The following is a 24,306-nucleotide window of genomic DNA, read 5'->3' on the forward strand; positions in this document are numbered from 1 at the left end:
ATCATAATTAAAGAACTAAATTTTATTTCTATTTTACTAAAGCATTTTAATCAAGGAATTATGATAATACATCTTCTATCCTGGTACATTTGAATTCGATTACAAGGAACATTTAACTGACATTGTCTTACCTCTTCCTTGACTGGGGTATTAACATTGGATAGGCACTGCTGGCAAACGGCCAAGAAAGATTTCACAGTTTTCCTCAATACCAACAAATCATCCTGTAAAATATGTTAGTTCACGAGTTATTATTTAAATATCATCGATAGTTTCCTAAGAAACAAATATAGAAACAATGATGAATAGAAAATAGCAAATTCAGCTTGTAAAGACACTTTGAAAAAAAATTTATTTTAAGAGACTACAGACAGTTAACTTCAATTTATCTGTATAAATGTTAGGTGATACAGATAATCTGTGAAGCAAAATTTATCTAAATATGGAACAATTTCCTTTCTGGGAGATTCAATCTTCCTAATCAGGTTTTGTTTTAAGTTCTTGTTAAAATGTTTGTATATGTTAGCAAGAGAAGGAAGCTTGGAGGAATAGGAATTCACTTAATAAGTCCTATTAAGAAAATGAATTAAATGATACAAAAAAAGTGCAAAATGTCTCTGTTCTGACAGTGTTAACAATTTTGTTGAACAGAACCAAAGTACATTAAAAAATTTAGAGAATAATGAAATATTCTTCTTTGTGTTAGAAATTCTAAGTGCATTCTAAGTTGAGAAAAAAAGAATTCAGTATGGATAGAGTAGTTACAGAAGGCTCTATGAAAGAGGCAGTATGAAAGCTGAACTTTGAGAGACAGTAGAACTTAGATAAGAGTCACAGAAAGGAAGTCTTTCTAAAAAACACTGAGAAAATGAGGGAGGAAGGAAATAAAATGAACCACAAAAGAGACAAGAATGAATATGGTATATGTATATGTACAGGAAGCTAGCTGTGATTTAAAAAATTGCTTGATTGTAATGAAGAATTAATAGTATTAAAATAAAAATAGCAATATAATTAATAGCAATGTAAAGCACATTAAGTCTTAATGGAGAGAAGAGTGGGACACAACAAAAAAAGAAAAGATATGTCAACTTAAAGGAGAAAGAAGAATAAGACCCAATAAAAATACATTGATGTAAAGAAAGAATAATTATCAATGCTGAGAAATTAAAAAAGAATAAGCCTGGTTCCAAAGGAGATATGAGAAGTCATAGTCTTCAATCCTTTGTACATGTATAGAGAGTGACTATAAAAAAGTTGTTTGATGTTATTGATCAGTTTTGTTCATTTTTCTCCCTCTCTCTTTTCTTTTAATTTTTTTTTTATAAGTAGTGACTCTCAGGGTAGGGAAAGGGAAAGAATATGGGTGAAATTTAAAAACCAAAAAATAATAAAAAAGCTATTTTCAAAAAAAGATCACTGGAGAAAAGTGTTTCAGTTTAGTGATAAATCAGAAACCAGGTTGTAATACATTGAGAATTGAATAGTAAATAAGGAAATAGAAAGGGATATAGAATAATAAGTTGAGGGAATAGCAGGTTTAAGTAAAAAAAAAATTGAAATAGATGGAAAAAAACCTAGGTATATTTATAGGCTGTAAGAAAGGAATCAGTAAATAAGGAAATACTCCACAGAAAGAAATGTTAGAAGTCAGCAAGTCTCTTTGCAGAAGGTTGGGTGTAAGGTATAGGTGGGGAGGGTCAGGATTAAGATCAAGAGTAATAGAGAGGGGATAATTTGGACAAGGAGATGAGACAAATTACTGTATCAGTAACTGGAATTAAGAAGAATAAACTAGAAGATGATGAAGTTTGGGTGGGGGAAAAGACTGAGCTGTCAATTTTCTCAGTAAAATAGGAGAGAGGTGATTAGTTTTGCATCACTGTTAGTTTCCAATATCCTGCCTCCCCACTATCCCTTGTAACTAGTAATTATAGTCAAGTAAAATTAATCATAATTGGTCATATCTGAAAATATATGACACATTCTATAAGTATATCAATTTTCCAAGTTGTAGGAATTTTTCCAGGTGCATTCAAGAGTGAGAAAGAAGGAATAAAGAAGGCAGATGGTGTAAATGATCTAGGATTGAAATTTGGTAAAATATAATGGAAGAAAAGTGGGTCAATGGGATTCAAGAGGAATTGACAGTGTTATGAAAAAACAAACAACAAATAAATTGAATGTACTGGATGGTATAGTGGATAGTGTGCTGGCTCAGAATCAGGAAGACTCGAATTCAAATCCTGCCTCAGACACTGTGTGATCCACCACAAGTTTTTGTTTTTTTAACATTTCTGTGTCTTATCCATAAAATAAATTTCCTTATCCAAAAAATAAAGGAATTTAATTTGTGACCTCAAAGGTAACTAATCTCAGGCAGCAAGAAAGTAAAATTTAAGTTTTCCTGTCTGTATTTTAGGGTTCTATTCATTAAACAAATTCTCCCCTTAAGTAATTCTTTCATTTTACTAAAAATGATTTAACTTTATTATGTTGGCAACTCAAGTTTCGGTAGGTAGGCTGCTAAGTACTTCAGTCTGATTACAAATTTCTTAAAAGTTTTTTGAAGATTTGGAGTGCTTCAATTTCTAAAGAGTTTTGTTACTTGATTTTCTCTATGCTTTGTTTTGCATGAAAGTCTTATGAAATGCCTTGCCCAAGATTTTAGGCTAATATCTGGACTATTCAAATTCATCTAAAATAATAAAAAAAATTATAGAGTTTGAAAGAATCTTAGAGACCATAAGTATAAGTACCATTTAAAACATGAATTTCCTCTGAAATGTCCCTAGGAAAAGATCAGGACATATACTAATACCCCTTGTAATGATGGCTTTACCTAGAGTATGTGGGAATTAGGCCTCCTAGGAACTGATCTGTTGTCAGTGTTCAATGTAAGTATTTACATTTTGAAACAAAGGCTACAAAATCAGGGCTTGATTTCTGTTTTTGCCAATTGCCTAATCTTAAGAAGAAAATGTTAGTAAGACAGATTAAACTAAACACACACACACACACACACACACACACACACACACACAAAACTGGAATAAAAAAATGACTATAAACTATTACTGAAATATATTTATAACACAGAATGTGCCAGGGTATGAAGGCAGGGGCAAAATCTGGTAATATTTTTGGCTAAAATATATGTTCTATATATTTTGAGAAAAAAATAAAAACTAAGCAATGTATTTCAGTGATCTGCAAAGTGTTTTCTGTCATTGTTTTACATTTTGGGACATGGATATTTTCAAGAGTATATTTATCTTTTCAACGCTGAATGTTAATTCTATTGAATTGCTTATCCATTTTGTTTCTATTTCTATATTAAGATTTCAAATACACTTTATTATTAATACTCTCATAATTCATGTCAAAACTGCCTTTACTTGGTATAGGTTCAAGAATTGTAATTATAATTCAGAATTATACCAGCTTTTATGAAAATGAATATTTTTCAGTTATTTTCCTGTTCCAAGAGGGGACAAGTTCTTTTTTTCTTCACTTTGTCCTGAATTTCAGTAAACTTTGACAGTTTTCACTTATGACATAATATAGTATCCATATTTTTTTTGGGGGTGTGTGTTTAGTTTTCTAAGTGATGATTCTTCTTTTTTTTTTTCTTAGGTTTTTGCAAGGCAAATGGGGTTAAGTGGCTTTCCCAAGGCCACACAGCTAGGTAATTATTAAATGTCTGAGACCGGATTTGAACCCAGGTACTCCTGACTCTAGGGCCAGTGCTTTATCCATTGCGCCACCTAGCTGCTCCTGAGACTGATGATTCTTAAACTATTCCTCTTTGACCTCTTTTCCACATCGGCTAGATGTCTTTTCTCAAAGACACCTTATATTTTCTTCTATCTTAATTCTTTGATTTTGTTGTCTTTTGGAATCACTGAGTTCTGTTTGGTCTATTATAATAATTTTTTAGGAATTCAGCTACTTGTGTCAGGTTTTTCTACCTCCTGTTCTTAGCTACTTCTTTTCCTTTCAACTTTTTTCCTCTTAATTTTACTTTTAGTTTCTAATTCTGCTCTGCCCTTTACATCCTCCCCAATCCACTGGGAAGGAATGAAATATAATACTGAATATACATAAGAAGTCATGGAAAACATTTCCTGATTAGACAGATTGTGGGGGGAAAAAAAGCAAGAAAAGGTTCATTAGTTCTCTCACTGGAGGTGGATAGCACAATTTTTATCCTAAGTCCTTTGAAAATGTCTTGGATCGGGGCAGCTAGGTGGCGTAGTGGATAAAGCACTGGCCCTGGAGTCAGGAGTACCTGGGTTCAGACACTTAATAATTGCCTAGCTGTGTGGCCTTGGGCAAGCCACTTAACCCCATCTGCCTTGCAAAAACCTAAAAAAAAAAAAAGAAAAAAAATGTCTTGGATCACTGTACTGATCAAAGTTATTAAGTCCTTTATAGTTCATTGTTGTTATAATGCTATTATTGTCTACAATGTTCTTCTGGTTCTGTTCACATTACTTTACATTAGTATATATAAAAATGTAACTAATACTCATTTCTCAAAGCACAATAACCATCACAATCATATGCCACAACTTGTTTATGCCAACTGTGCCTATCAGTTTCTGATTCTTGGTCCCCACAAAAAAGAGCTGGTATATACAGTTTCCTGTCCTTGTTTCCTGAAATCCGTGGAAATATACTCCTAGTCATGGTATTGCCAGTTAGGGTGTGCACAGTTCAAATTTCAAATTGTTTTCAAGAATGGCTGCATTGGGGGTGGCTAGGTGGTGTAGTGGATGAAGCACCGGCCCTGGAGTCAGGAGTACCTGGGTTCAAATCCGGTCTCAGACACTTAATAATTACCTAGCTGTGTGGCCTTGGGCAAGCCACTTAACCCCATTTGCCTTGCAAAAAAAAAAAAAAAAAGAATGGCTGCACTAGTTCAAAGTTCTATCAACAGTGCATTAGTGTCCCTATTTTTCTGAATCCTCCTCCAGTATTTGTCATTTTTCTTTTCTAAAAGGTGTGAAGTGGTACCTCATAGTTTTTTCATATACATTTCTCTGTGATGGGTTGGAGCATTTTTTTACATGATTTTACATGATAAAGTTTTGGTTTTTTTTCTCTGAAGTCTGGCTATTCATATCTTGTGACCACTTATCAGGTAGGGAATGGTCTATTTTCATAAATTTGGCTAAGTTCCATACATACAGAAATGTCTATCAAAAAAAAAATTTCTGTAAAATTTTTCCCCAATTTACTGCTTTCCTTCTAGTTTTGGCAATTTATGCAAAAACCATTTTGTCTCCTAAGACCACTCTGTTTGGTTAAAATCTCTAACCTAAAATTTGTTTCCCTAACTTACTGTTTTGATGATTACTACTTTGGAATAGTTTGAAGTTGGGTACTACTAGTTCACTTTCTTCCGTTGATTTTTTTTTTGACATTTTTTGTTCCTACAAATGAATATTATTTTTTCTAATTCTATATAATAATTCCTTGGTAGTTTGATTCATATAGTTTCTTTGTGTATCCCATCTGGAGTTATTTCAAATGCAATTTCTCTTCCTTTATCTCCCTGTTGTGTTTGTTGGTAATATATAGAAGTGCTGATGATTTGTGTGGGTTTATTTTTTTATCTTGAACCTTTGTCAAGTTTGTAAATTCTTTGGATTAGTCTTTTAGTTGGCTTTCCAGGGTTCACTAAGGATACCATCTTATCATCTGAAAAGAAGCTAAAGTTGTTTCCTCACTGCCCATGTTTATTCATTCAAATTCTTTTCCTTGTCCTGTTGCTATAGATAATATTTTCTGTACAATATTGCAATAGTAATGGTGACAAGGACAAACTTGTTCTGTAACACTGCAAAAATGCCACTTTTATATTTATGACTTTGCTGACTTTCCCCCTTACTCTTTTTTTTTAATTGTTTGATGCAAGGGATGGTTTCCTAGGAGGTTCAAGAAAGGAATATGGGGGAAATGATAATCTAACAAAAAAAAGGTAACTATAATCTATTTTTTAAAGGTTTTTGCATTGCCCAGGGTCACACAGCTAGGTAATTATTAAGTGTCTGAGCCCAGACTTGAACTCAGGTCCTTCTGACTCTTTCCACTGTGCCACCCAGCTGCCACCTGTAATCTGGTTTCATAAAAAAAAAACCCCACAAACACCTAGTTCTCAGGGTAAGAGAATGGGATTTTGATGTATGGATCATGATTTGAGAGACATGTTCTTAACCAGGAATAAAATATACTACAAAAAGATAAAGATATTTGTCTCGTGTCTTATAGATATGATAAAGGGAACTTTAAATTGAAAGTGAGGGAGAAGAAAATGTATTAACATATATATATATACATACATGTATATATATGTATATATGTATATCTCATTAGAAGATATCAGTGGAATCCTGGAAATTCATGGAAGACAGTATCAAAATCCCTATACCTTCAGATGTCTATATAAAAATGTAAACTATATAGCTAATCAACAAAGATGAACTAAAGATCTTAATGCAAGAAGGTAAATTTGATCTCAAAAATGTATCACTGAGACTTGGTGGGGTGGGCTTCATGACTTGAATATGAAATCTAAATGTGGATACTGCTTCTAGGATATAAATTACAAAACATTCATTTCTTCTCATTCTATTTGATTCTTGTCCATGTTCTTTATATCTAGCTAACACTTTAAGGTTTGCAAAGAGCTTTACCTGTTAACTCATTTGATCCTTACAATAATCCTGTAAAGGAGGTATAATTATCATCCCCATTTTACAGATTAAGAAATTGAGGATTAGAGAGGTTAAAATGATTTTCCCATTGTCACTATGCTAATAAATGTCTGAGGGAGATTTAAATTCAGGTTATCCTAACTCCAAGTCCCATACTTTGTATCCTTCAGCTGCCTAATTTCCTAAAGAGGAGAGACTTAATGTTCTGGAAGTCTCCCATATCTTTTTAATATTTTTGTGGGTATCAATGCCACACTATCTTTTGCTCTATATATTTAATGAAACTTACTTTCATTATTGGCAGAACTAACACAGTTGGACACTAAAATCTAACGACTTTATGTTTTACATTAGGAAATACAAATGGAAATAAAACAAATTGGGAAGAATGTTTTCTGATGATAGGAAAGACTTTGGCATACTTCTTGAATTCATAATCATATTTTTCAATGTCTTCTTATTGTCCTTTGCATTCTCCAAAGAGAATCTGTTTTTCTTGCTTTAATTTGGTTGTAACTTCATTCACAATGACATATTAATATAGTTCAATTATCTTATTAGTATATTAACTTTTGGGGTTTTGTGGAAAAAATCTCATAGAATAGCAACAAATAAATTGTCTGTATATTACTTTAAAAAAACTGCAATTCTTAGTATCAACTGCAGTTTTTTTCCTATTACTCTGCTGCAATTAGTGTGGTGGCAGAAAGTGAACAATATAACTGAGAACTATTTAATGTAGTTATTTCATTGACCATGGTCAAATTAATTTCCTCATTTCCAGTCTGAAGGCTTAGTACTTTCTTAGGTTGAGTTTTTGGATAAGGTCTTTTTAAATCCTTAAAGTTATTGTTGTCCTTATGGTTGCCTTTTTGAAGAATATTGTCTATTCATTTCATTAATTCCATTCTTTTAAATATCTTTTACAGTCATTTCTTTGTACTTCCTAAATCATACTGTGTTGCATGCTGCTCTGGTTCAGCTACTCTTGACATTATTTGGTTCAGCTACTCTTGACATTATTTTTAAGTGTCATTTCCACTTTCCTTTAAAATACATTGGAAACACTGAGATAGCTGAATTCAAATATAGTGGTTCTATTATTACAGATGATGTAAATAGATTTTCATAAACATGTTGGCAGACTTTCTGTTTTTTCATTAGTTTTTCTCCTAGAAATAGCTATGGAAAGGTCTTAGTTGAGTTTCATGTCTTGATTTCTGAAGTAATTTTTCCTCTATTTTTCCAGTTTAATGAGATAATACTGCTCATATAATCTTACTATCTTTTCCCCATAACAATAGCAAATGAGCTTACATTCTAAACAGGGTGTAAGGTTATGTATCATGCCTCTGAGATTTGATAAAGAAAGAAGTATTTTCTGAATGAAGTAGTTTTTTTGAGGTCCACTAGAAACTTATGATATCTAATTTCAACTGGGCCCTCAGTCAGTCAATAAACATTAAGATCCCACTCTGTACTAGACACTATTTTAAGTCCTGGAGATACAAAAAGGGCAAAAATAGTTTCTACCAAAAGTAGAATAGGAGAGGGAGATAATACACAAATAATTATGAACAGGAAAAACTGTGTAAGGGGAAATCAGGAAAAAAGATTCTTTTATAAGGTAGAATTTTAGCTGGAACTTAAAGGAAGCCAGGAGGCTGAGAAGCAATGGAAGAAAATTTCAAGAATGGGGAACAGTCAGTGGAAATGCTCAGTCCAGAGATAGAGTATCTTGTTTGAGATACAGTAAGAAAGCCAGTATCCCTAGATCAAAAAGTATGTTGAGGAAGAAAGGTGTAAGAAGACAGGAAAGATAGAGACTGATTAGGTGATGAAGGGCTTTGAATGTCAAAAGGATTTTATATTTTATACTAGAAGTGACAGGGAACCACTACAGCTGATTTGGTAGGTAAAATTTGAGTTTTAGTATGTTCATTTGATTGAAGTAGAGAAAAAAAAACTTATAGCAGGAAGATCAACTGGTAGGGACTGATGGCAATGACAGAAGAGAGAAGGGGCCATATTGAAAAAGTATTTCAATGTAATATCAACCAATCTTGACAACACCTTGGATATGGAAGATAAGAGATAGTGAGGAGTTACGGATAACATCTAGTTTGTAAGCCTAGGGAACTGGGAAGAATGGTGGTACTCTTAACAGTAACAGAAAAGTTTGGAAGGCAAAAGAGTTGTGGGGAAAAGATAATGAGTTCAGTTTTAGAAAGACTGAATTTAAGTTTTCTAGAGAACATGCAATTTGAGATGTTTAATAGGCAGTTGGAAATGAGAGGTTGGAGCTGAATAAAGCTGATTTGGGAATCACTGGTAGAGAGATGATAACTGAATCCATGGAAGTTGATGAGATTCTCAGGTGAATAAGTACAGCAAGAGGAGGGCTCAAGACAGAGCCCTTTGGGACATCCACAGTTGGCATGCATGGCATAGATGGAGACCTAGCAAAGGAAACTAAGAAGAAGCTAATTACAAAGGTAGTAAGGAAGTAGCCAGAAGACAAGGAAAAGACTGAAGGTGAGAGACTGGAAATTAGAGAAAGGACATTTTTCTGGAGAAGATGAAATTGAATGGGATTAATTTGTGCAGTTAAGAGAGGTTTGCTTTGGCAAGGAGATGGACCACCTCTTAGTGATGAACAGGAGTTAACGGGGAGATAGTGGCAGAAGACATTTGGAAGGTATGAGACAAAGGGAAGGGGAGAAGAGAAAGCTCTTATTAAATGACCTCCATTCTTTCACTGAAATAAGAGGTAAGATTCTTAGCAAAGAGATTATTGGTGGGGGAGCTATGGGAATTCTGAGGAGGGATGAAAAGTTTTCAAAAAACTTCTGTGATGAGTTGGTCTGTGAGTTAATTAGGGATTGTCTTGGTCCAGGGAAGGTCCAGTTGAGATTAACATTAATTTTGGATTCAGTAAGCATTTTTTCATGATTCTCTTTAGTTTCATTCAGCAGTATGTGTGTATGTGTGTGGGAGAAAAGGCACCAGATAGTAGGAATAATCAGGATGATGGCTTGGGCAGGGCAAGATCAGCAACAACACAAAGAGGCCATATTTCAAGACAAAAGGACAGTGTAGAGTTGAATTGTGCAGAAGTTTAACAAGATAAGGAAAAGGGTAGTGTAGCCAGGGTCCAGATGATAATCTAGTAAAGAAGGAAGCAGTCAAGGTATTGGAGTTTACAGTGAGGACAAAGAATAAAATTTGGGGTTGTGAGGGGGAATGACAACAGACTGTGATAAGATAAGGGGAATTTCAGGAATTCATATAAGTGTAACATTCTAAATGAGAAAGATCAAGGGTAAGACCATCTCTGTCTATAGTAGAAGTGTTTGAGGGATTAATATGTGTGCTGAAGTCAACTAGTATAGGGGAAAGACTTGGAAAGAAGAGAAATATTGTGAGTCAAGTACTTCATTTAATGAGGAAAGGGGAGTGTTCTGGATATTGGTAGACAAAAGGATTTTCATTGGGAGGTAGTAATGGAATGAGTGGAACCTCTCTAGGAAGTGAAATAACTGAGCAATGGTAAGAAGAGTGTCAGTAAACTCATGAATTGTTTTGAGGCATAAAGAATATTCTAATTTCCTTGTCTATCAGTGAGTTAGAGGGAATGAGTAAAGTAATGTCATTGATAGAAAAGGAGGCCAGAAAATTGTATTATAAGGAGACAATCACATCTCAGCAAGTTGGAAGATGGAAGGAGTGAGAAAAGAAAATATTTATGATTATATCAAGTTTGTTACCTATAGAACAAGCATTTCAGAGAGGACAGTGGAAGGAGTTGGTAGCTTTAGAGTGTAACATTAATTGGGGGGAAAGGGGGTTGAGTTAACAATGTGGATGGAAAATAGATTTGAAAAATGACAACTGGTATTCATGATCACTGGGTTGCAGTTGGGGTATGACCTGTTTGTTTATCACAGAAGAATAAGTTCAGGTGGATTATTAACTTAGCTATGGGATTGGCCTCAATGCATTAAATATATTCCCCTAAGCTTGACCCTTATTTATCTGGCTTTTAAAGGTCTCTTTTCACAAATCATAAAGAAATGATGGGATAAATGCTATTATAATTAAATGAAGAAGAGTATTTTCTGCTATATGAAGAGAAACTGAAGGCTGCCCTTATAGGACCAGCACTAGGGGGCACTGGAGCAAAATAAACAGAACATAACCTGTGGGGAAAAAAAAACACATTTTAACTTTCTGGCAAGTAAAGGATAAGATAAAAATATTTATTTGTAATAACTGCTGAATTTAACCTCAAAAGAAATATTTAATCTTATCTTTGCAACATAGACCAACTGTGCTTTTGATTTCATTCCATGTCTTAAAATGGAGCTATCTTTAGTATACAAAGGCACTTGAGTTTGAGAAATGTATGTTTTTAACTTTCAATCCATGGTTTTTGGGAAAAAAAATCATTACCAAATCATTACCAAATCAGAGTAAGAGGAGATTATAAAAGACAAAAAGAGTCAATTTTATATGATAGTAAAAAAAAAATAAACATCACCCCTTCCCCCGCCCCTCCATGAACAAAATCAATATAACAAGAATAAGAAGTTCAACTATTACTTGAAGCAGCCAACATAATGCAATAGCAGAAAACCGAATAAAGGGTTCCCAGTCAAAAACCTAACCCAATAGATCTAGAAGATAAACCACAGTCCTGATGAGAAAATAGATGAAAACAAGACAGTGAACAATTTTTCCAGCCCCGGCTGGCAAAAGAAGACAGATAGAGAAGGCTGCTGAGTTTGGAGACTGGGTTTTTTTTTTTTTTTTTTTTTAGGTTTTTGCAAGGCAAATAGGGTTAAGTGGCTTGCCCAAGGCCACACAGCTAGGTTATTAAGTGTCTGAGACCAGATTTGAACCCAAGTACTCCTGACTCCAGGGCCAGTGCTTTATCCACTGCACCACCTAGCCACCCCGTGGAGACTGGGTTTGGACTGCAGTACTCAGACAGAGCTTTCCAGTGCCTAGGGAGAGGCTATACCCAAGGCTGAGAGGAAGTCCCAGATCCATAATGAGGGTGCTGACTCTATAAGAGCAGTCTTTAGTTTCTCTTAAATATAACAGAAAAATATGTTGCTTCCTTTAATTTTCTGATTTCACGAGAACCAAGATTCCAGAGGACTAATGATGAAACATGCTACCCACCTCTTGATAGAGAGGTGCAGAACAGAGCCTTGGGGGGTCACCCATGATAAGCGAGTATGACTTAGATGAAGAACCAGCAAAGAAGACTGGGAAGGAGTGATTAGACAGGTAGAAGAACCAGGAGTGAGCAGTGTCACAAAAACCTAGAGGAAAGAGAGTATTCAGGAAGAGAAGGTGATCAGTAGTGTCAAATGCACCAGAGAGGTTGAGGAGGATGAAGATTAACGAAAAGGTCATTAGGGCTGGTACTTAAGAGACCATTGGTAACTGTGTGGAGAGAGACACATTTCTGTGGAATGATGAGGCTGTCAGATGCCAGATTGCATAGAAATACAAAGAGAGGGGGGAAAAAAGAGGAAGTAGAGATCATTTTAGACAGCTTTCTCAAGGCATTTAGTTGCAATAGGTACAAGGACAAGAGTGAACAAGAATGGGAGGATCAAGTGAAGATTTTGGGGAAGACATGGATGTTTGAGGAGAGTGGAAGGAAAGAATGGCGATAGAAATAACATAAGATGTTCACAGGGTCACTTTGCTGGAAAAGACATGGTAGAATGGGATCAAGGACACATGTTGAGGGGTTGGCTTTGGTTAGGAAAAGGGCTACTTCTTCATCTGAGAAGGAATAAAGGATTGAGAAATGGGAGAAAATGTCTAAATGATGCAAAGTAAGGAGAGGAATCGCAAACTGAAGTCTGAGGCCAAGTGCACAGTTGAGAGATGTTCACAGTTGAGAGAGTAGATAGAGAGGGTGCTCGAGGAGGTTGACATTAACAAAGGAGGTCTAGAATGACTACTCTAGACAGTGAATTAAGTGTTTATTCATCATGTATGCTATGAAGACATACAATACTTCTTTAAGATGGGCAGCATTGAAACAGCAAGTAAAGTTGTCATCGAAAGATATTCACTTTGGGGCAGCTAGGTGGGGTTGGGAGTATCTGAGTTCAAATCCGAGGTCAGACACATAATTACCTAGCTGTGTGGCCTTGGGCAAGCACTTAACCCTATTTGCCTTGCCAAAAAAAGACATTCACTCTGTTCATGCAATTCTACTGCTAGCTTTGCTAATCTGGTATCCTATTTCTTTTTTTTTTTTAAGGTTTTTGCAATTTTTTCCTAGGTTTCTTATTCCTCATTTATGATGATATTTCTTACAGTATTCTAATATATTCATGAACACAATTTGTTCAGTCATTCCACAAATTAATGAATATTCATTTGGTTGCCAGTTTTTTGCTATCATAAAAAGAGTTATTACAAAAAAATGTTAGTATGTAAGGCTTTCCACTATTGGAATTGTATAATCAAAGTGAAAATAGTAGTCATTTCCAAATATATCATGCCTTCTAAGAATAGTTAAAGCCAAATTACAAGATAACCTGACATTATAGTGAGCATTTTATAGCCAGTGTTCCTCATATCTCTATTGAGAGGGTGATGTGTTTCATTATATGTTCTCTGAGGTTAGCCTTTACAATTAATCACAAAGATTATGCCTATTAGAATTTAAATCAAAATAATTAAAAAGATTATATAATGTTGGGTTCTGAGGTCTTCAAATTTTTAAAGATTATTACACACAACTTGAAGTTATTAAAGTTGGTTATAGGAAAATGTAAAAATGAAACCACATAGGAAAACCATGCAATAAATAATATCATCAGTATAATGCTATACAAATATACTTGTGTATGTGTGTGTGTGTGTGTGTGTGTGAGAGAGAGAGAGAATACTATGAATAATCATATAGTATAGAATGGAATTTAACTCAAATGATAAGACTAGCACCAAATGGTGCTATTGTGAATTCCATAATGACTAAGATGTTGTTATATATTTGCCTTTAAAAGGAAATGGATGATAGCTACAACCTGTAGTAATTCATTCAGCTTTTGGTAGGGACAATAAAAGAACAAAGTTATTCTCCATCATTTCCTCAAGATGAGAGGAAAGATTGTTACACAATATCTTTTCTTAAAGGGGGCAAAAGAAAAAGAGGAGGAAGAGAAGGCAGAAATTCATTGATAGGAAAAAATAAAATTTAATTAGAAAATTTTATTTTGAGGGTTAATTGATGGAAATAATCTAAAAGATTAAAGAAAATATCTACAGATGATCATATTTTGGCTTTGGAAAATAAGTATGGAAAAACATGATCAATTTTCTTTATATTAATAGCATTTACTGCTGAGAGATATTGATAATCTTTAAAAAAACAAAGTTAACGGTAATGGCAACAATCAAAGTTTCATATCAAGAGAGATATGAAAATAATGAGGAAAATTACTGCCATAAAATTTCCACTAGAGTAAGTGAAGATTTTTGTGCATTCCTGGGTAAAGTAAGATGTTAGAATAAAATTCTTATCGACAGAAAAATAAACTTGGCTATATTTCTCACATTTTTATCTTATGTCACAAATTCAAAGGGTATATTAAAAATTATGTTAATGAAACTATAAAACTACTTTTGAGACAAATAATTTAAAGTTGAGTACATTTACTATACAGTTTGAAAAGGAAAACTACAATTAAAACAGAAAAAAGGCTAGTATAACCAAAATATTAATATATAAAATTTTTAAATAATTTAAATCAGTGTTCAAATCCACGGAATACCACAGCATTAACCAGAAAGAAAAAAGTATAAACAACGAGATATATTTGTCTCTAGAAATAAATTTGCTGAAAAGGAACAAAGTGTTATAACTGGTAAGAAAGAATACATGAACTGTCTTCAATAGGTATAGGATAATGGACCATTAAGATTGTAAGAATAATTTTAATAGAATGAAGTACTGTTATTTTTAGAGTATCTTTTTTCTTTTAAGATTTTAACACCTAACTTATACTGAACATTTATTATTACAATATTAACTGTTACTGCAAGGCTAGTGTAGTCAACTGTCCTTAAATTCATTAATTCGTTTAATTCATTAAACACAATTTGATAGGATGAAACAAGACTTAGTTCAGGAATAAACAAACAACTGTTTAGAGTAACTCTTACTTACTTTAGAAGGAGAGCCATCAGTAATTTTCACCAACTGCCAGAGAATTGAGTAATGGGAACACTGAAGTGCCTGAACTACTATCTGTAACAAAGGAAAAAAAATATGTTTAACTGATGAAAAGAAAACAAGGCGACAATAACTTTACTTTATACGATACTGGAACTATATTATGGTTCCTTTATTCCCTAGTTGAAGACAACCAAAATTCCAAGAAATAAGTTAAAAGATATTTGGCTAAAAACAAGAAATTACATTTCTCTAAAGACTGACCAGAGGAACAGAGCCCAAGTAATAACATATTTTAAATAGACAAATGTTATTTCAAAGAAATGTTTGAGCCATTTATGAACTAAAAACTACATAAATGGAATTTGAATAAAATAAAAGAATTTGGACGAAAAGTCAATAATTGGGTGTGATGCAAAAGGAACTGGATCAATTTTTGGTTGGTTTTATTTTATCCATTATATAGAGTCATGATTCTCAAAAATTTTCAACCTGTGGGTATCTTGGATAGGGTAAACAACTATATAAGCACTCAAAGCATCTCATCCAAATGAATTAGATAAATGGTGTTTCTTTGGATGAAATATCAATTGAAACCAGTTTTACTGAAAACATTTTAGTAATGAAAATAATGCTTTATCAACAAAGGAAATCTAGATTAACTGTAGACTTAGGATCACAATTTGGGATCTTTTAAAGAATATAAATCATAGGTGCATCTAGGCGGTGCAGTGAACAGCCTTGGAGTCAGGAGGACCTCAGACACTAATAATTACCTAGCTGTGTGACTTTGGGCAAGTCACTTAACCCCACTGCCTTGCAAAAACAAAATAAAACAAAAAGAATAAAAGTCATAGAACTAAAACAAGACATGAAAAACACCAGAAAACAATATAATCTGTAGATGCTAAAATATGAAAATTTTATGCAGAAATTATTACCCTTTCTATAGTTTGTGTTGATCTCATTGTAAAATTTAAACTTTTCTTCTTTCTGTTGCAGTATATTTAAAATCTCATTTTCTAATAAGAATTCATAAAAGTCATACTTTTTCTTTTTCAAAGTTCCCTCTACTTCGCTCCCCTGAGATAATTGTTATGTGGAAGTAGCAGCAAAGTCCAACAATTAAAGCTCATGCACTTTACTCATTGTACTGTGTTGTCCCTCATGGCTTCACTAAGGCCCATTTATATTTATTCAGACCCAACTATAATAAATGTGGTTATTTACTTTCCCAATCCATAGCAGTAAAAGTAACCAGAGGAAAAGAAGAGATCTGACAAAAGTAGGCATTATTAATAAAGACATGGTACTTGACAGTTAACAGAAAGATTAAAGAATTATAAAAAGCAGATATAAGAACTTAAAAATAGTGGAATCTAAGTCCGTGCAGCAGAATCAAATTGACATGTCATCAACTCAAGATTTCAACAAGTTTGTTATAGATTTTATCCACAGTTGAGAAAATGTTCCATAAATTTATTTTTAATTCAGCTATATGGAACTTAGGATGGCACATTCAATAAGTATGTTATAAATTGCTGCTTCCCAAGACATAAAACCCATTATTAACTTATGGTATTAATAATTCAACTATATTGAATCACATTTATAAAATTACTTCAAAGAGAAATTTATTCCAATTTTCAACTAGGGATACTAGGAACATTTCTCTTCCCTCAAAGATAGCTGGTCCCTTAGGGGAAAGATTAAGGCAAGGTAAATATTTCTGAGCATCAGTACAGTAACTATTTTGCCCAAGGTAAGGCAAATCTTCAAAACAAGACAGGACAGAATTCTCTAGGACCTCATGATGTTCTGAACTGGGAAACATGCAAAACTAGAGTTCTTGACTTGGGTTTCAAAGATGCCTATTTTTCATCTTACAGAGAAGCATTTATTAATGAGATAAATCTGTAAACAGAGAAGCAATGTGAGGGGTGATGGGATAATTAATGGGATACCAACAGGAATGCCATGGTCTATAGCACAATCCATACTGCAATAATGTCAGTTCATCCTGGCCTTTCACAACAGTATTGCAGAAAAGCCATTTGCTAGAAAGTAACTATCAGACACAATGGGAGTTATATTTTAAGGTGCAGAAAATGAATTCTTTAGGTTATTTAATACACTTTTCCATTGTGTAGTTTTCTGATCCTTAGATGTTTTTCCAAGTTAGAGGCAGGGAGTAAGCATTCATTGTGTTAAGTGATCAGGACCACAAATTTGTAAATAGTGCTTCTGACAAGATATAACCTTGCTATTAAGGGAGAGCCTGGGGCAGTTGACTTCTGTCCCTTTAATTTCATTCTCTACTACTGGATTGAGACAGAGAAGATAGAACTCAATTCTGTTGTGGGGACCCCCCACCTCCATTTTCTCAACAACTCAGAGTACAAATAGGTGCTACTAATGCCAGGAAAGGAAGAACTAATGTCTTATCTCATTGTGATGGTGACCAGTGATGTGTCTTTATGACAATGGATGTATAAATGGTTTGAGTATTAATGAATAGGAAACTGCCTGTGCTCTTCAAGAAAGTAGGTTAGTATAAAAGATATTGTGATTTACCAAAAAATGGTAAAAAAAAAAAGTAGTAATTCAAATATGTTTCCATATGAGGAATTCCAAATTTCTTGACAGTATTAGATAGTTTTATTACAGGACCAATTTCAAATATGGTTATCTTTTAGTTTTCATACATTTCACTTTCAATAACTTTGGCTAAAAGATTAAAATTCCCTTGTGTGATACATCTTTTCTGTGAATTTTAATAAACCAGATATAGTGTAGGTTCACTATAAGTAAAAGTAGTGATATCTGAATTTTCACTGTAATATTAACACTCCCAGAATATTTGATATCCTTAGGGTGGGCACTACTTCTACTAATGCAGCTCTCAATCTCTATCACTCTTGATGAGAAGAATGATAAGTTCTAAACTGCTGTGGCAAAAAAACAAAAACAAATCCATTACCTAGTGTGTAAACTTCCAGTGATGAATCTTCTCTTAAAAACCCCCAAAACTAGGATATCTGAATTTTCACTGTCATATTAACACTCCCAGAATATTTGATATCCTCAGGGTGGGCACTACTTCTACTAATGCAGCTCTCAATCTCTATCACTCTTGATGAGAAGAATGGTAAGTTCTAAACTGCTGTGGCAAAAAAACAAAAACAAATCCATTACCTAGTGTGTAAACTTCCAGTGATGAATCTTCTCTTAAAAACCCCCAAAACTAGGAATGTTCTTATATGACAAAATATTGGGGGATCTTATATTCAAAGTCTTTATCATTTGTTGCATAGGAATGAGGCTGTACTCCACTCATAGCTTTCAAGAAACTAAGGTCACCTCCCTTGACATGAAGTTTCACAAAAGGAGTAATAATTTAGTACTGATTCTATAGTTAGGCCAGCAAAAATATCAAAAGGAGAAAAATGTTAAGTGACAATGAGTCATGTTCATTTATGAAATTATTTTAATTGACATAATTTATATTTGAAAACCTTTGTTTACATAAGAGATCTAGTTAGTGTTTAAGGAATAGTGAAAAAGTAGGAAGTTAATACATATATGATGGCTAAACTTTGACAAATCATCTTAAGATGGAGGAAGAGGCAATAGCATATACACAAATGCAAATATACCCATGTATATTATACACACACACACACACACACACACACATACATAACATATGTTTGTATATATATGTTTTTCTTGACTGGAAGTCACAGAATGAACCTTTTCTGAAAGAAATCTTGATTAGAAATTAATAACTGTGTTTCTTTGGGAAATAACTACTTTTGATCTATAGTCCCAACTGACACTAACATTTTCTATACTTGTTGGTTTAATGCACAAACAGGTATTAAGTTGTTATTTAATTGAACTTTGTGGTGCTTTGCTCACAATTTATTATTATTATTATTCTTGTTGTTTATTATTAATTTTTTTTAGTTTTCACTAGGCAATGAGGTTAAGTGGCTTGCCCAAGGCCACACAGCTAGGTAATTATTAAGTGTCTGAGGCCAGATTTGAACTCAGGTACTCCTGACTCCAGGGCTGGTGCTCTATCTACTGCACCACCTAGCCGGCCCTGCTCACAATTTATGAAACTAGAATATGTTGTGCTTTTCTTGTGAATATAAAGGGAAAAAGATAAAAATGATATCATATAAGCAATGAAATACTACCTGCTATACTGTGCAAGAATGAAATGGACATTGTAATGGACAATAACTATCAAGTTTTGTATAAAATTTAGCAAATATTTTGAATTATATAGATTTCAATCAAATGAATAAAAACTCACAATTATCTATGTTTTACATTTTTATTTGTTTACACATTACCAAAATAGTCTTGTTGTAAGAGTAAACAAATACCCCCCCTCCCACAAAAATAAAAAACTTCATGACAAAGAAAGTACAAGAGAAAAAAATGTGCTTCAAATACCATCAGCTCTATTTCTAGGGTGGATCACATTCTATATCCTAAGTCCACCAGAGGAGTTACTTCCATATATTTCCACAGTTGCTGTTGCTGATTGTAATTCCCTCCATCCATTCCTCCCCAGTCCCATTTTAAGTATTTATGTTGTTTCCTCTCTGAGCTATTTCCAATGAAAATGAAGGCTCCCTCATTCCCCCTCACCTCCCCGCCTCCATTACAATAAAAAACTTTTTCTATTTTTACATGAAATATCTTAGCCCATTCTACCTCTTCTTCCCCCCCCATTGACTCCATTTTTACATTATACCTTCAAATTCAGCTCCCTTGTGTGTCTTGTTTAAATATGCTCCTTCTAATTGCTCTGTTAAATAAGAAGGCTCATATGATATTATCGGTATCATCTTTCCTTACAGCAATACATGCAGTTCAATATCATTAAATCCATCATAATTTACCCTTCTCATCCACCCTCTTCTATGCCTCACCTGAGTCCCATACTTGAAGATCAAACTTACTGTTTAGTTATGGCCATTTCACCAGGAACATTTGAAATTACCCTATTTCATTGAATGTCCATCTTTTCCCCTGGAAGAGGATGTTCAGTTTTGCTGGGTAATTGATTCTTGGTTGCATTCCATGTTCTTTTGCCTTCTAGAATATTATATTCCAAGCCCTATGAGCCCTTAATGTGGATGCTGCTAAGTCCTATGTAATCCTGACTGTAGCTCCATGATATATGAATTGTTTCATGCTAGCTGCTTGCAATACTTCCTTTTTGAATTGGGAGTTCTGGAATTTAGCTATAGAGGGTTACTTTATTTGGATCTCTTTCAGGAGGAGATCGGTGAATTCTTTCAATTTCTATTTTACCCTCTGCTTTTAGGATATCAGGGCAATTTTCCTGTAGAAATTCTTTTAAAATGAAGTCATGACTCTTTTCCTGATCATGACATTCAGGTAGCCCAATAATTTTTAAATTGTCTTTCCTGGAAATGTTTTCCAGATCTGTTGTTTTTTCAATAAGATATTTCATGTTTTCTTCTAGTTTTTCATTCTTTTGATATTGTTTATTGTTTCTTGATTCCTCACAAACTTCCTTTAGCTCAAGTCTACATTTGAAGGAGCTGTTTTCTTCAGAGACTTTTCTTATCTTCTTTTTCATCTGGTCAATCCTGTTTTTTAAGGTATTCTTCTCCTCATTGACCTTTTGGGCTGCTTTTTCCATTTGACCTAACCCAGTTTTTAACATGTTGTTTTCTTCAGTATTTTTTGGTATCTCCTTCAACAAGCCACTGACTTTGTTTTCATGTTTTTCCTGAATCTCTCTCATTTATTTCTCTTCCCAATTTTTCCTCTACTTCCCCTACTTGATTCTCAAAATTTCTTTGAGTTCTTTCAGGGCCTGAGATCAATTCCTATTTTTCTTGGAGGCTTTGGATACAGAATCTTGGACTTTGTCTTCTGAGTTTTGATCCTTTATGGGATCAAAGTAATTGTCTATGGTCAAATTCCTTTTTTTCTGTTTACTCATTTCCCCAGCCTGTGCCCTGGTTAGGGGGTGCTTCCTAAGTTTTTGAGTGTTTCTGGGTCACCCCTGCAAGGACCTCAGTTCCTTCAAGGTCTTATGAGGGGCTATGACTGCTTTCCTAGCCTGTACTTTGGTCTGTGGATGACCACAAGCATAACCCTCTGCCCTGGAACTGTGAGGAGGGTCCTTGCTTTGCTATGGCAGTATGGGGGCCCAGACTGTGACCAGGGTCTGGATATGGACAAAGCACCAGGGTCTTGTCCCAGGGACAGAGGAGAGACCTTGACAGTCTTTCCCCACTCCCTTACCTTCTTTGGGCTAAGCTCTCTGGGAGCAGGTGCTGGGCGGCTCTGTGGTCCCGATTCCATGTCCTGGGATCTGGGTTTTGCTGAGGGCTGCAGCTGTGCGGAAGGGCATGCTGGCCTGGGCTCAATGCTCAATCTGGCAGAGGTTTACCCGCTGATCTTAAAAGTTGTGCTTGGTGTTTCCTGGGTTGGCAGGTCAGGAAATGGCTTCTGCTGCCACCATCAGCTCTCCTGGGGACGCAGGAACCTATGGACTCCCAACTGGTGATCCTGGCTATGCCGCCGCCACCTCCTCCAACCCTGTGGAACAAAGCCTTCCCACGATCTTCCAGTTTACCTTGGGCTGGAATATTGCTTCACTGGATCTTTCTGTGGATTCTGTCTCTCAAAAATTTAGTTAGAGTCACAATTTACAAGTTTTTGGTTTTATTTTGGAAGAGAGCTTCTGGGAAATCTTGTCCTCATGCTGCCATCATGGCTTTGCCCCCACAATTATCTTTTAAGGGCTTATGTTCTACCAGTAGAAATTTAACATGAACATAATATTTCAAATTTGGCAATTAAAGGTCACGGTGTAGTGGGGCTGAACTATTATATTTAACCTTATAGCTTAGGAGGAAGTAAATCACAAAAGAGAATATGTTCATTTTATTGTGCTTTACAGAGATTATGTATTTTACAAAATCAAGACTTGTGGCAACCCTGTGGTACCATTTTTCTAACAGCCTGTACTCACATACACATCTCTGTAATTCTTTCAATATTTGACACTTTCTTCTTATTGTTATTATAATTGTTATAGTGATCTGTAGTCAGTATTTTGTTACTGTAACTATTATAATATCTTTGGGTATGATGGACTGTACCCAAATAAGACTTAATTGATTTGTGTGTCTGGACTGCTCCACTAACCAGTTCTGGTATTTCTCCTTCTCAGATTGTTCTCTGTTACTCAATGCTGAAATTAAGCCAATTAGTAACCCTACAATGACCTCTAAGTATTCAAATGAAAGAAGGTAAATTTATGCTGCAAAGTTCATTGTTGCTTTATTTTTAGAAATTACCACAGCCTCCTAAAACTTCAACAACCACTACCTTGATCAGCTGGCAGTCATCAACAATCAGGTAAGACTTTCCACCAGCAAAAAAAAGACTCACTAAAGGCTCAGATGATGGTTATCATTTTTATCAACAAAGTATGTTAAAATTAAGGTATGTATTTTTTATAATCCTAAACTTAACAAACAAAAATTTTGAGTAAATCACTTTTTTTGTGATATTTGCCTTATTTTGGTGGCCTGGAACTGAACCCTGCAATATCTCTTGAGGTATACTAGTTTAGAAAGGGAAGTGGAAACTTAGGATTCTAAATCTAGCACTAAAAATTTGTTTGCTTCTTGGGGAAATCATTTTAATCAAGGCCATAAATGAGTACTAAAATGTAGAAATAACAATGTATGCCTTACTATACCCTCAACTTGTTCACTAGGTGCAACATACATTGGTTGTTTCCTATTTTTGATATGCCTGGTGGAGTCCTACGCACCATTTAAAACTGAATTAAAATACAACTTCCTCCATAATTCTTTGTTTGATCTTTCCATATATAAATGACTTTTTTCCCCACAGCAGACTTTTCCCTGGTACTTGCTTATAAATCTCATGCATTTTTACATACATAGCTATTATTTTATATTATTATGACAATTATTTACATGTGCCACTTCCCATCAGAATACAGGCTTCATACAGCAAGAGATTTTGACTAAGCTGAGTTTTCTATGTGCTTTGGGTAAAGCACCATTGCTATGTACCAACCAAGAATCAAGAGATTTACTATACTCATTAAAGCACAATGTCACAATGTAATACTTCATTGTTCTATAATTTTTTACCTTTGTTGTTGTTCTTATTCATTGCAGGTCTTCATGAATGTTAATCGCAAGCTTCATGAAACTTGCTAGTACAGTTTTTATTTTATACAAACACCTTTTTTAAAAAATATTTTGTATTTCATTGATCTGCTCATCTTAATTGCTAAAGAACACCTGTACTTTTTACTTAAAATGTTTCCTGATATCAAAATTAAACTACTTGTTTAGTGACCTATCAAAATTTCAAAAAATTAATGAGTTAGAGAAAATTGTAAGTATATCCATATGGAGAAATAAAAAGTCGAGAATTTCTAGGGATTTAATGAGAAAAAAAGAGCAAAAGAAGTTGGCTTAGCCCTACCAGATCTAAAAATTACATTATAAAGCATCAATCATCAAAACCATCTGGTATTGGCTAAGAAATGTGGTGGATCAGTGGAATAGACTGGGTGCAATAGCAGAAAATGATTATAGTAATCTGCTGTTTGATCAATCCAAAGAGTTCAGCTACTGGGATAAAAACTCTTTCTTCGATAAAAACTGTTGGGAAAATTGAAAGTTAGTATGGCAGAAACTTGGATTACACCAACATCTCATACCCTATACTAAGATAAGATCAAAATTGATGCAGGATTTAGACATAAAAAAAATGTTATAAGTAAACTAGGAGATCAAGGAATAGTTTACCTGTCAGATCTATGGAAAGGGAAGCAGTTTATGACCAAGGAGAACATCACTAAAAACAAACTAGATGATTTTTATTGCATTAAAATTAAAAAGCTTTTGCACAAACAACTGTAACCAAGACAAAAAGAAATGTAGTAAATTGGGAAACAATTTTTACAACAAAGGCCTCATTTCTAAAATATATAGAGAATTAAGTCAAGTTAAAAAAAAAAAACAAGCCATCCCCCAATTGGCAAATGGTAAAAGGATATGCAAAGGCAATTTACAGCTGCGGAAATCAAAGAGATCCATAGTCATATGAAAAATTTCTCTAAATCACTACTGGTTAGAGAAATGCAAGTTAAAGCATCTCTGAGGTACCACCCCACACATCTCAGACTGGCCAATATTACCAGAAAGGACAATGATCAAGGTTGGAAGGGATGTGGGAAATCTGGGACACTAATACATTACTGGTGGAGTTGTGAACTCATTCAGCCTTTCTGGAGAGGAATTTAGAATTATGCCCAAGGGGCAA

The 24,306-nt window shown here is 34.3% G+C and overlaps 1 protein-coding gene across 2 annotated transcripts in view; it reads right to left on the reverse strand.

Annotated features, from left to right (window-relative positions):
- STAG1 (STAG1 cohesin complex component) overlaps window positions 1-24,306 on the reverse strand; it is a 351,800-nt gene that overhangs the window by 31,797 nt on the left and 295,697 nt on the right. For both annotated transcript variants that reach the window (XM_074214835.1, XM_074214834.1), the window contains 2 exons: window positions 14,926-15,006; window positions 132-224 (listed from right to left, as the gene is read on the reverse strand). In XM_074214835.1, coding sequence (XP_074070936.1) covers window positions 132-224; window positions 14,926-15,006 — 174 coding nt within the window. The remainder of the gene's footprint in view (window positions 1-131; window positions 225-14,925; window positions 15,007-24,306) is intronic.

This window comes from Macrotis lagotis, chromosome 1, assembly GCF_037893015.1.
Source record: "Macrotis lagotis isolate mMagLag1 chromosome 1, bilby.v1.9.chrom.fasta, whole genome shotgun sequence".
Taxonomy (NCBI): Eukaryota; Metazoa; Chordata; class Mammalia; order Peramelemorphia; family Peramelidae; genus Macrotis; species Macrotis lagotis.